Genomic DNA, 13,060 nt, shown 5'->3' with positions numbered 1-13,060 from the left:
GTTAGCTAAAGTATGTGTAAAGCGTAAGAACCCATATGAAATGTATGGTTCTTGGGGGAAATGTAGATTGCACACTTACCTATAGTAGAGGGGAAATTTGCAGAGATAAATAGCCAGATGTGATCATGTCCCTAGTACAGAAGGGGTTTGTGGAGACGTTCTCCCCAAATCTAAGGACCAGATAAGGAAGACATCACCTAAAACACTAGTGAGGAAAGAGGGGAGTATGAAAGGAAGGGGCCACTTCTGCCCTTCACACCTGCAATGAGACGAGCTGTGGACATCCATAATCATGGCAGGGATTTCAAAAGAAACCTCAAACTTTGGACCAACTTTGCTGCATCTGTGCTTTGATTATGCCTAGGGAGTTAAATTGAGAGAAAAAGATTGACCTGTGTAAGAAGGCAGGTGTTATACAATGCACTCTTACTTCATTTGCCCTTTCTAGGCTTCAAATATGTGTGGAGAATATGCTGGTAGTGAGAGGGTCACAAAGAGTTCAGGCCTCAGAGCAGCTCCACCGGTGGGTGCAAGCCTGTTGGCACCGTCACTGCGAAGGAGCCAACACAGAATGGCTAGGAAGAACAAAGGCTAGAGCAAGCTCATAGCTTCAGCCCCCTGAGTTGAAAATGGAATGTACAAACCAGAAGTTTAGACAGTGTTCTAATGTTAGGAGCACATTTGGAACCCAAGGGCCAAGAAAGATGGGAAGCTGGGCCAGATAGACAGGCTGGCCTTCAAAATACCGAGTGGAGTGAAGATTGACAGGAAGTTCCATGAGGCCCAACACAGTGCACAGCCTCTTCACAAGTGCTTCTGCCTACACTTGCATTATTCTTTCTTCCTAACTGTGGCAAGTTGTTCCCTCCTTCCCTAAGGAAACTTGAACAGGATGGGAAACCAGTACGTGGGGTGGGGTATAATACGGAAGTGTGATGCATGGCACTGAGAGTTTAGTAAGTAAAAGAAAGGCCATTTCAGATGTTTCGAATAACCTCTTATTATAGGAAACAGTGGTAAAGACTCAGACATGGAGATGCTGTGCTGGGCTCACTTACTATAGGATCATCTTAGTCGATTCTGAGAACATGGAAGGAGGAGAGGCGAGGGGAAGGCAGACTGACTGAGTCTTTATCTCCTGGTACTTTGGAATTCTCCACAAAAAAAAAAAAAAAAGATACTTCCCTAGCCTCACTAGTAGGATGGGGTTTGGGGTTCAGGATTCGGATTTTCGCATTAGAGAAGCCATGCCATTGCAGTTGCACTGGTGACTTGGTACAGTGAGAGGAGTGTGGGTCAGCCTGTAAAGTGTTTGACTACACTTGTGGGTTGCTTGGTGATCTTTGCAGTTTTGTTTTGAGCTGCTGTCAGAAACATAATCATTTTTCTCTGTGAAACAAATTATAACATCTACAAAGACTGAAGAAGATAGGATAATTTTAGTAAAATATTATCTTTTTTTTTTAATGTCAGCGGGCTTTTCAAACCATTCATTGCTTATCTAACACATCACTCAAAACACTACAGTTGAATAACTTTTCTAGTTAGTTTTTCATGGTCAGAGTAAAGCTACAGGGTAGAGACTTTTCCGGTCTATTTCTGTAGCCCAATTTTAGAATTCTTTTCTTTTAAAATTAAAGTTAGTTTGATTTGTATTTCATTATTTCAACAGCTTAAAATTTTTATTTATTTTGTTGTATTCCCAAAAGGGAAGACTGTTCTGAATCCTAGCATCAAGCATCTACAATCTGAGTAAAAATACCAACTTCTAACTGCATTCCACTTAGATATCGACTTTAATGTGTGTCTTCTCATTAAAGCTTATTTATGTTTAAAATGCTGACCTTTCAGGATGTACACAAGAATGCTCTGAAACAGAGCTTCTCAACACTGGCCATGAAACCACTGTCTTGGGCTGACAAATGGATTGGAAATAAGCTACCCAACACTGGGAATGGGCCATTAATTTTAATCAAAGTTGATGCAGGAAGGCCAGTGGGATGCATGACAATGTCAACAGCCCAGTAGGTGTTAAGAGACCACTCGGCCTTCCTTGTTACTTGGTTGAGCCATTAGTTGAGGTTGGGTGAAGACAGAAAGCCATGCTTGGAATTGAATGACCAGGTCACTCCAAAATCTAATGGAGAACTCCCCGTTTCAGAGATCACATTGTAATGCCATTAGAAGTCAAGGACAGCATTTTAGAAAATACTGGGAGGCTTTTTGTTTTGTTTTGTTTTGTTTTTTAATCAAGCACTTTGCTGGTTTTTCCAACTTTGAGTTTCTATTTCCCTGCTTTCTTCTGTTCCAAATGGGGATCATTGATATTTACAGAAGAAACTGAAAAGATAGGGAAAATATCTTCAAGCCTATTTGCTTTTTAGAAGTGTATACTGCAGGCTGTCAAACTCTGAACTGCAAGAAACAGTTGTATATCCAAGGAATTAAGCAAGGTAACTAATTGTGCTGATCTCGCTTTCTCTCTCCTTATGTATGGGAATAGTTTTATTAATTGAAACTCGAGTTTCTCGATTGTTTTAAGAAAGCATTTATGTCCTGATTGCGAAGGCCCCTGTGCTTCTGCCTTACTGTAAACTGTCACTGTTGACTGCTGACACTAGCGGATCCCTTTCCTTCCCTTCAGTAAGTATATTTATTTTGAGAATTTTCAATTACCAAAAAAAAAAAAAAGGTAGCTCCTGACAACTTGGATTAATGATGTTTATAATAAAGACATAAAAATGCAAAAAGGACAAAGAAGCATTCTTGTATCTCTGATTCAGGTTTGGGAAGAAATTCATTTATTCTGACACGGCATTGCACGCGTAAGAAAGACACGTATGGCTGCATTAGTAATTTTTACACATATTTAAGAAAGAAAAGCAATTATATTGCTGTCTTTTTAATGGACTGCCGCAATAAATGATGGTGTTTGTTCTTCCTGCAGATGAAGATCAGCTCCGTGCAAAGGGCTATGACAAAACACCAGACTTCATTTTACAGGTGCCAGTTGGTAAGTCCTTGAGTTTGATTCGCATTTGTGTAGAGAGGGGGATTTTTCCCCCACATGTTACTATTAGCAGATGTTTTTAGAGTAACTTATCTTTATAACACCATGTTGAAATGGGTAAAACTGTTGGCAAAGATTATCTTAAATTATATCATAGGTGGTTCAGAAGCAGCCTGCGCCTCAACACTTTTCCATGTACTTGAGGAATGAGCATTCCTCCTAAAGGCATTTGTTGAGATGCCATTTTCAACTCATTTCTCTGAAATTTGAGTATTTAAAACACAGTTTTGCCAGACCTCCAGGCCCATTTTGGTCTCCTGGTGACACATCGCTTGTTGAGCTGCAGAACAGCATCCTGAGTACTAAGAAAGGGAGTTGTGAAGAACGGGGTGAGGGTGACGAGGATGGCAGAATGAGCTTGTGGCACCAGTGTGCCCGGCAGTGAGCTCACACACGTGGCTTAAACCCCTGCTCATTAATGTGAAGCATAGAGAGACCAGTGCACAGCCGAGGCTTTTCAATCTTCCCTTTCCTTCATCATGATTAGTAATGCTTTGTCCCTTAGCTGTGGAGGGACACATAATTCACTGGATTGAAAGCAAAGCCTCATTTGGTGATGAATGTAGCCACCACGCCTACCTGCATGGCCAGTTCTGGAGCTACTGGAATAGGTAAGGTCCCATTATTTTTCTCTTAAGATAAACGATACTCAGCTGAAGTCTCATTAGAAAAAAATATTTTGTTTAGCTGGTAAAAATGCTAGGAGCCTTTTTTTCCCTAGTAAATATAGGCTCTGATTAATGTATTCATTTCAGATAATTTAAACTTCTCTGCTTTCATAATGTTGCTTCATTTTTTTAAAACTTAAAAATCTGTGCTTAAGGTCAAAACTGGTATAGTCTATTTCCTGCTTTACGGTGACTACATTAATGTCACCTCAGATCCGGATGACAAGCTGTGGTGCACAATACAGTATAGACACTGGATTGTTATCCTTTTCATGGGGAATTTATGCTTCCTTTTCGACTATAAAAGTTAATTTATTCTCTGTCTCTGAAGGCAGTATCCAAACCATATGAAAAATGGAAATAATTTACATTGCGACAGTAGCAAAGAGTTTACCTACCAATTTCTGTAACCATCTTGATGAGACTGCAGTCTCCACAATTAATGGGTGTGGGTGGAACAGATGTATCAACTACCTGCTGTGGGCCTGGACCTGAAAGTTATTTCAGTTAGTCCTTACAAAGAGGTTACATGTGTCTGTGTGTGTGTGTGGGGGGGGTGCTTATGTGTAGGCATGTCTGTAGTACACAGGTTTGTGTGAATATATGCAGGAATATATAGATAGGTGTGAGCCACTGGATGGTCTTCCAGATTGATTAACTCAACGCTTTATTTATTGAGGCAAGTTTTCTCAGTTAGACTAGAGTTCACTGATTCCAGCTTGTCCTGGGGAATCTCATCTCTATCCCTCCTCCCCCAATTGGTGAGATCCAGGCAACAATCATGCCTGCCTGGCTTTGACCTAGGTGCTGGGGATCGAATTCCAGTCCTCACACTTATGCAGCAATACTTTTCCACTGAGCCATCTTCCCAGCCAGGAAGTGACTTTTATCCCCATTATTTGGATGAGTGAACTGAACTCGAAGGAAGGACGTAGTGGCCTGCGCCTATCACGCTCCCCATCCATTCCGTGTCTGACTTAAGTCAGTATCATCTGCAGTGCAGCTGCCGCCTCCTTGGCGTTTTATGGTTATTTTCATGAACACAAGAGGTGGGTCAACCTTTCCAGATTGACTGTGCTTCTGTCGTTGGCCAACAGTAAGGACACGGTAATAAGATGACACATGCCTAGATGAGAAAGGAAGGAGATGGTAGCATCTGCAGGCAGCGGTGTGGGTCTGGGTGGGAGGCTATCGGATTTGGCATTATATTGTTACTCAGCTTTACAAAGGGCCAGCAGATCTCGCCCGTGGCAGCTGTGCTAAACTACGCCTACTCTTCGCCATGGTAACAGTGATCATGACAAAATGCTGAATGTAATGGCCTTCTTGATTTTCTTGTGTAATTGTGCGTAGCATCCAAGCTTTGCTTTACAGGGATGGAGGAGGAAAGTGCAAAATGTTTTAGAAATCAATGCTGCTTCAGCGTTTCCTGTGTTTTATTCAGCCATTATTCAAATTAGCAGTAATGTGGCAAATTGAATTTTAGATTCTTAGCGATTTTCTGATGAGTTTGAAATAGTAAAGAAAGCATCATTTTTGATAGTATAGGGAAAGCAATGACAAGAAAATCAAATCGCCTAAGTTCAGGTTACTAAAGAATTAAAAAGAATTGATCATGTGAATTACTGTGCATGGAGACTGAGTTCCCCTCTTCGGTACTGGATACATCTTTTCTGAAGAACAAATGGAAGTTCAATTTCAAATAAGAAGGCTCAATTTAAAATGCTAAACTCATATCTTCATTCTAAAAGAACTCAACTGTTGAGAGCCTTCTCTGCAGCTCACACCAGACAGAGAGAGACACATCAAATAGTCTAGTAGCCTCCAGGGGTAGCCTGTGGATTAATGACATGGCTGAAGGGAGCATGGGTGGTCAAGAATCTAATACAGTTTCTGTCCAGTTAGGTTGGGCTTTGTTCTGTTGTTTTGTTTGACACAGGTTATCACTATGTAACCTTGACTGCCCAGAATTCACCAAGTAGGCTTCAAACTCCCAGAGATCCACCTGCCTCTGCCTATAGAGTGCTAGGGTTTATGACACACACCTCATGCCAAGCTCCTTTTGTTTGTTTGTTTTGTATTATTATGTTGCTTTTATTATTTTTATTCATTATTGTACATAGAGTATTATTGTTTTACATACCTGAACATATTCTTTGGATGTACATTGGCAAAGCAGGCATAATTTATATGGAGCATGTTGCATAATAGGGAAAGTTAGCCTTGGTTTTAAATGTTCCAGATCATTCAGGGAAGACAAACCCTACAGATAGTCACCAGTGTTAGCAAATGTCTGCAGGTAACCAAAGGAACGCAAATAGACACTGGGGCATTTACTTCAATACAAATGGTGCTTTGTAGTAATGTAGTAATCGGAGTAGATTTACCAGTGGCCCAGAGTTTGACCCCCGGCAACGCTAGCCATCTGTGAATGTTTGGAATCCTAATATTTTGTGAACATGGCACATAGAACAGGTGATAAATTTCTCAGCAGTAGAAGAAATTCGTTCAAGGGTAGTTGAAATTCTTTCAGAGGTTAGCATTTAGACTAAACTGGTGTGTGTAAGGGGGGTCTCTAGTTAACAAGAAAACTCATGTGAATCTAATTGTCATACATTTCAGGGTAATGATCAGATTTTCATGTAAAAACGTTCAATTCATATATTAAGACAGTTTTTTATAACCTCATTTTCCCATGCCAGTAATGGCTGAATTATGCTGACATTTTCATGAAAATTTTTTTCTTAATACAGTGTTCTTATTTAGCCTTCAACAGGTTCGAAAGTTGGTCATTTACTCCATCTTTACTTATTTATTTTTTTCCCCATGACAAGGTTTCTCTGTGTGACAGCCCTAGATGTCCTGGAACTCGCTCTGTAGACCCGGCTGGCCTCGAACTCACAGAAATCCACCTGCCTCTGATTCCTGAGTGCAGGGATTAAAGGTGTGCGGCACGACCGCCCCACATTCCCTCTTTATTAAAACATTTGATTTTCTTTTCTTCTATGATGTCTTTTCTTTTTGTGTTTCTCGCCTCTATGCCAGAAGTTTCCTTGGTCTTTTTCACTGGCTTTTCTTCTTGATCTCTGGGTCAAGGGACCCTAGGACTCAGTGCCCACCCTTCTTCTGTCTATGTCCATTGCTTGGGTGATCCCCCAGATATTTCATTGGATCATGTGGTATTATATGCTACCTCTGTATTGGTTTCTGCTAGTGTTGACTCCCAGCCCTAACACTGACTGAGATGAATTTCTGCCTGTCCTTTATGGTATCTACTACGTGTTTTAGATTTAACATTCATAAAACTAAACAACTGTTTTTCCCTCAAACTTATTATTCTTCTATTCTTCCCCGAGTCAGCTAATGGTGCCACAATTTGCACTCATTTCAAAAGTCTAAGTTGTATCATAGATCCATTAGCTCAGTTCTCACTGTGTCCCCAAGTGTGCATTTATTACTATCTCACCTGCTCTTGCCTAAGCACCCATTGGCATGTCTTGGCCAAGAACTCTAGTTTTCAAAACTGATTTTCCCAGGTCCAGTCTTATATCCCGGTGGTCAGCTTTTCATATACCAGTCTTGGAAAATATCATATTGTATTTTTTCCTCTTCAAAACATTTAAGAGCCTTGCTGACACATTTAAAGTAAAATTCCAACTCCTCTCATGTTCTACCTTGGTATCCAGGGCCCTCTGCATGATCTGCCCCCACCCCCAGCCCAATAGTAGGTACACACACCTAATACAGATAATAGTTTAATCCCCTAATAGCCCTTCTTATTTTTACGATTCCTATCACACCCATTCTCTTGGTTTTGCTTGTTCCTTGTTTGTACTTCAAACCCTATTTCGTCCTTTTGCCTGGAAGCTTCTTTACTTGGGTCTCCACTTCATGTGACATTCAGAACTCAGCTGATTTCCCATCCGTGAAAGGACACTCTTGACCATCCGATCTAAGATGTAAACTCCTCCATCAGTTTTGCTTCCTCACAGGGCTCTAGCCCTACAGGAATGAGTGAATGAATGAATGAGTGAGTGAATGAATGAATGAATAGAAAATAGTGAAAAACTGCTGTATAAAACTTTTCAAGAACACATTCCATTTTATACTGTTATTCTTTTTTTTTTTTTTTTTTTTTGGTTTTTCGATACAGGGTTTTTCTGTGGTTTTGGAGCCTGTCCTGGAACTAGCTCTTGTAGACCAGGCTGGTCTCGAACTCACAGAGATCCGCCTGCCTCTGCCTCCCAAGTGCTGGGATTAAAGGCGTGCGCCACCACCGCCCGGCTATACTGTTATTCTTGAAATGTCTTCTCTCTCTCTTTGCTTTGATATCGAACTTTAGAAATTTGTCTTAATTTGCCCTAATTCACCTTTTAGTTCTGCAATGCAGTCATGTTTTCAAAATAACATCTACTTTCTGAAAAACATTTACTGCTTTCTTAACCCCATTTTGGTATGAGCCTTGACTGATTCCTCAAAACGCTCCCTTCTGTCTCTCTCTAGTCAAATAGAAGCAGCATTTGGTCCATAATGCAACCACAAACTAGTGAGTACCACCAGAAAAGATTTCTTGATAAAACCAACACTCAGAAGCCTTCTCTCCCTCCTCCTCCTGTAGCTCCGAAGTGAGTTCTTTAACAATTAGGCCTGCGTTGTTAAGTTGGCTTTCATGTTTAAATTAACGTTAGAGGAGGAAAGCAGTTTTGTAGTTGAAGGCCGGATTCTATACTTGATTCTAACCTGCTGCCCGTCAGAGGAGCAGAATAATGACGAACTTGGCCCAGAGAGATCCTCATGCTGTGGTGACCGGTGTCCAACAGCTGCCAGCTAAGAACATGGCAGTCACACACAGGCTCAGGCTTTCTGCTGTTCTTCATGTCCCCAGGAGCACCAGTTTTAAAGGTACACTGCTGTGGGATTCCCCTCTGTATGCTGTCTGTATGACCATCTAAGCTGACAGCTGGAATGATGAGGTTCTATATGCTTGGACTTGATCTTTTGGGGTAGTCATTCTTGAAGGTATGGAAGGAGTCTTGGACTTGATTTTTCGGGGTAGTCATTCTTGAAGGTATGGAAGGAGTCTTGGACTTGATTTTTTGGGGTAGTCATTCTTGAAGGTATGGAAGGAGTCTTGGACTTAGTCTTTGAGGGTAGTCATTATTGAAGGAATGGGAGGAGTCTTGGACTTGGTCTTTCAGGGTAGTCATTCTTGAAGGTATGGAAGGAGTTTTTGACTTGAGTCCAGGCTGTGCTAGTCTCATGCATGCACACAGCCGCCTGTCCTCCAGAGCCCCTTGTTTCCTCCTCGACAGAATAGAATTAGCAATACCTGTCTCACCCTGTTGCTGTCAGTTATTTCATACCTGCGAAGCGCTTCCATACTTGCTGGCAGTCAACGGATATTAATTCTCCCCTGTCTTTGTCCTGTGTGTCACTGTCTGGTGAATTATAAAGGTATTCGCACTACACAGTGTGAATCGCCTTCTTTGACAGACAAACTCCTTAGGTAGCTTTAACGTTCAGCTTGGCTGACGTCTCCTAAGGAAAGCTCGGTGCCTTCAGAAGGACACATTCCTCTATCCTGCTGATGATTCCGTAGCAGTTATCAAACATTGTAATTGGTGTTTGCTTGTCACCCTCTTCGCGTTAATGCCATCTAGTTGTTTTATCTATCTTTAAATGCTCAGAGATTGGCAGAGTGCCTGTCACACAGTAGGTGATCAGTGCATAGTTATTCACTGCATGACTGTGTGATGGATATACTCATACTTAATAGGCAACAATAATTTAAATCAACTGTTAAGGATTATATAAGACATAGTGACATTAAACCATAATTGGTTCGATTTTTTTCTTGAGAATGCCATCCTCAGGACAGTGGAAAATATCTCAATTTTCTAAAACATTTTTATATACTTTATAGATGAACAAACTTTTACAACCCTATTTAGAGAAGTATCATAACTATTTTATATGATTTTTAAAGCAGGCAATGAAAGGTAACCACGTGGCAAATGCATTTTGTAAAGTTTTTCAGATAAATATTTATAGTTGCTTGTTTTGCTTTGTTGAAATGGGATCTTACTCTGTAGTTCAGGCTTGTCTTGAGCCCCTGGTCATCGTCCTGTCTCAGCCCCTTGAGTGCTGGGATTTCAGTTATGGTCCTTCTCACCCAGCTTTACATTAGAAAAGGACTTCTCTGGTTTGTAGTTTGACCTGGAATGCCTTGGAAACCTAGTAAAGGACAATTAGTGTTTTCTTTAGAGATGAAAAAACAAATGGGATCAAGGGAAGGAGGTGAATGGAAGCCTGTTTCCTGCATGTCCATATTTCAGTTATCCATCAAGTCAGCAGACCAGAAATAAAATATTCTACTGTGCATGAAGATTTGCAAGTTCAGATTTGTGTTAAGAATCCTCATACCCCTTAGTCCGAGACTGTTTGTAGCCGTGCAAGTACAGGGACCCCACTACCCTGCTTTATCCCTCTTTTCACTTCACCTGAAAGGTATCAGTCATAACCCAGCCTGCACAGCCATGCCTCATGCACATTCCTGCAAACCCTCATCCTCAGGCAGAGGTGTGCACTCCAATGGTTAACCCTGAGAGGGGTATTTTGGCTCCCTAATTAATACATTTCAATGCCCTTGTAGTGAAGAGTACCACCTAAAACAGGTTGGGAGACAAAGGTCAGGTTGCTTTGGCCCTGTAGAATCCTCACTGTGTGAACTGGATGTGGACAGAATGGGACCAGAGCATCTGCTCAGTTTATATTCCTGGCACAGACCCGTCTCAACTGGGTCTGAGGGACAGTATCAAAGGAAGCAAGGTGGACATCTTCCAAAGCTCTTTTGTGTCCTGGCGTTGAGGTCTGTGGAGATGAGCACCAGAGGAAACAGGACCTTAATCACATTGTTGTGCTTCTACAGAGTAAGAGCTAGGTGACATCTGTCAGAGTTTTGAAGGTTTGGCTCCAGAGAGTCTACTCTCCTACAGGCAATGCTAAGCTAATACTTTCGGCCACAGAAATTGATTTGAGTTCATTTCTTCCCTCTCAGGGCTTTTTACAGATCAGTTATTTGTTCAATGGTCTGGTTGATTGCTTTCTCTGGTCAGAGATAGCCTAAGAGGAGGCTTTTGAAACAAGGCCGCCAGGCAACCAGAATTCAAGAAGGTATGTTTCAGAGGGTGACCCAAGTTTTTCTTGTATTAAGATACTTTCAGGAAGCCCACAATTAGTCAAATCACAGATTTCCAGTTATTTCAGTCTTGTTAAAAGCAAGGCTGATCACATCTGTCTTAAGTCAGAGTTTGTGCCTCAGCAATAGAAGCTCGTGCAAACCTTCAATTACGGCAGCCTCAGAAGGCGCTGCTGCGGTACACTAACAAGCAGTCATCAGCACCAAGAGACAGATTGACTAATAATTAGCCAATGCGCTGAAGAGGACTTCTGTGAAGGTAAAATATAATAATTTGCCTTTCCATCTCTCATAGAGGAGTTGCTTGTGAGATATTGACGTCCCATTGTTCGACAAACACTGGACACTGTTATTAGCTAGAGCAACCTCAAAATATTTGATAACGATGAGGAAAGTGTTTTCTGTGTGCTTAGTACCTTCATGAGAATGTTTTCTCAGAATAGTCAAACCATTTCGTCTGCACCTGGAATGTAAACCGCCAGGCTTTCCCCAGCAAGGAGTTTGCACAGCATCATCCTTCATGGTTTGATGTGAGGACTTAAAACATAACTGAGCAAAGAAGTAGAGACGGAGTCTTAGGCCTTTCAGGTGGGGTTTGCAACAAAGACGTGGTTGTTGCAAGTCTAGGAAGAGTTTACACAAAAGATTAAAAGGAAAGAAAACAAGACTTCTGGGAAATGCCCATGGGTCACGGTTTCTTTACCTGGGTGCCTATGTGTCTGACTGCTACCTTGAAGCATGTTGAAGAGCATTCTGAGGGAGACGTATTGAGCAGCTTCATCAGTCCAGGGAAGAATGCAGTGTTGGAACGATAGCTCTTCCTGCTGACCCCATGAAGTGGAGTTCATCTGTGTCATGCAAGGTTCAGAAATGTTATGTCAAACCAAATCAACAAAGAGAGAATTGAGTGGCCATCAGAGAAAGCAAACATGTCATTCTGATCTAGTCACACTGACAGGTGAGAGAAGGGTGACAGTCTGCTGATGGAAAGTGACAGCTACAGTGGTGTTAGATCCAACAGCCTAGCACCTCTCCATGCAAAGACCCTTTCTATAGTAAATTCTAGAATCATGAAGATCAGGTTGAAATGGATGTAAACTTCACCTTATATTCCTATCACATGGAAAGAAAGCATTTTGTCCATGTGGATACACACTTTATTCTTGGAGAATGCTTTCATTGCGATGGTAGGGTCTGGGTGTGGCCACGCTTTCTTTGGACCACCAGCTCCCAAATAATGACGTGGACACTTTTTTTTTTATTATTCTTGGTCTTAGCTTAACCTTGTTCTCAACTAGCTTTGAAAGCTTAAATTAACTCGTTTATATTAATCTATGCTCTGCCACATAGCACGTTACCTCTCCTCAGTACCGTAAATCTGACTTCCTATACATCAGGCTGGACAATTTCCTGCACGTCAGATTCTTTCCCAGAGTTCCTGTCTCTACCCAGAAGTCCCACCTATCCTCTCCTGCCTATCTATTGGCTGTTCAGCTCTTTATTAAACCAATAAGAAAGTGCCTTAGGCAAGTGAGGAAGGACAGAGCCATACCTTCACACAGCATACAAATAGATTATCCAGACTTCTGGGCCCTGGAAATTTATTTTATTTTGAAAACCTTAGATAGTATTGCTAGTCTGTATCTAGCATTGAAGTACTGACCTGGCCTAGATTTTCTTTTTTAATTATGTGTCTATGTATGAGTATGTGAATGTGAGTACAGTGCCCATAGGTTCAGAGGTGAGCTGCCCAACATGAGTACTAGGAACCAAAAGATCTCTGCAAGAGCAGTGAGTGTTCTTAGCCTCTGAGCCATCTCTTCAGCCCACCAAGTGGAATTTTAAGTGGGGATAGGAATCTTATCTATTAGGTCACACTGGTTCCAAGCAGCGAATGTGTTATTCCACAGGCATGCCAGCTCTGTCCTTAAGTGGTTGACAAGTGAGGCTTGGTGTAGTTAATTCCAGAGACAATACCTAAACCCTGGTCTTCTGTAGTAATATTTAGTCTGTGTTTTAACAAATAAAGCTTGCCTGAAGATCACAGTACAGAGCTAAGCCACTAGAGGCCCAACAGTGGTGGCATACATTTTTAACCCCAAGATTCAGTAGACAGAGACAGAT

General features: G+C 41.5%; 1 protein-coding gene across 4 annotated transcripts in view; it reads left to right on the top strand.

Moving 5' to 3' along the window:
• Cdin1 (CDAN1 interacting nuclease 1) overlaps nucleotides 1-13,060 on the top strand; it is a 236,807-nt gene that overhangs the window by 112,569 nt on the left and 111,178 nt on the right. For 2 of the 4 annotated variants that reach the window (XM_050133926.1, XM_050133913.1), the window contains exons 9-10: nucleotides 2,948-3,013; nucleotides 3,576-3,681. In XM_050133926.1, the coding sequence (XP_049989883.1) occupies nucleotides 2,948-3,013; nucleotides 3,576-3,681 (172 nt within the window). Of the gene's footprint in view, nucleotides 1-2,947; nucleotides 3,014-3,575; nucleotides 3,682-6,572; nucleotides 7,780-13,060 lie in introns of those variants that run through there. The other 2 variants (XM_050133919.1, XM_050133933.1) reach the window with 2 other exon arrangements.

The sequence above is a fragment of the Alexandromys fortis genome, unplaced genomic scaffold, assembly GCF_014885135.2.
Source record: "Alexandromys fortis isolate MF-2015 unplaced genomic scaffold, M_Fortis_MF-2015_v1.1 scaffold_6, whole genome shotgun sequence".
NCBI lineage: Eukaryota > Metazoa > Chordata > Mammalia > Rodentia > Cricetidae > Alexandromys > Alexandromys fortis.
Note: the sequence above shows the minus strand (reverse complement) of the source record. Positions and strands in the feature narration are given on the sequence as shown.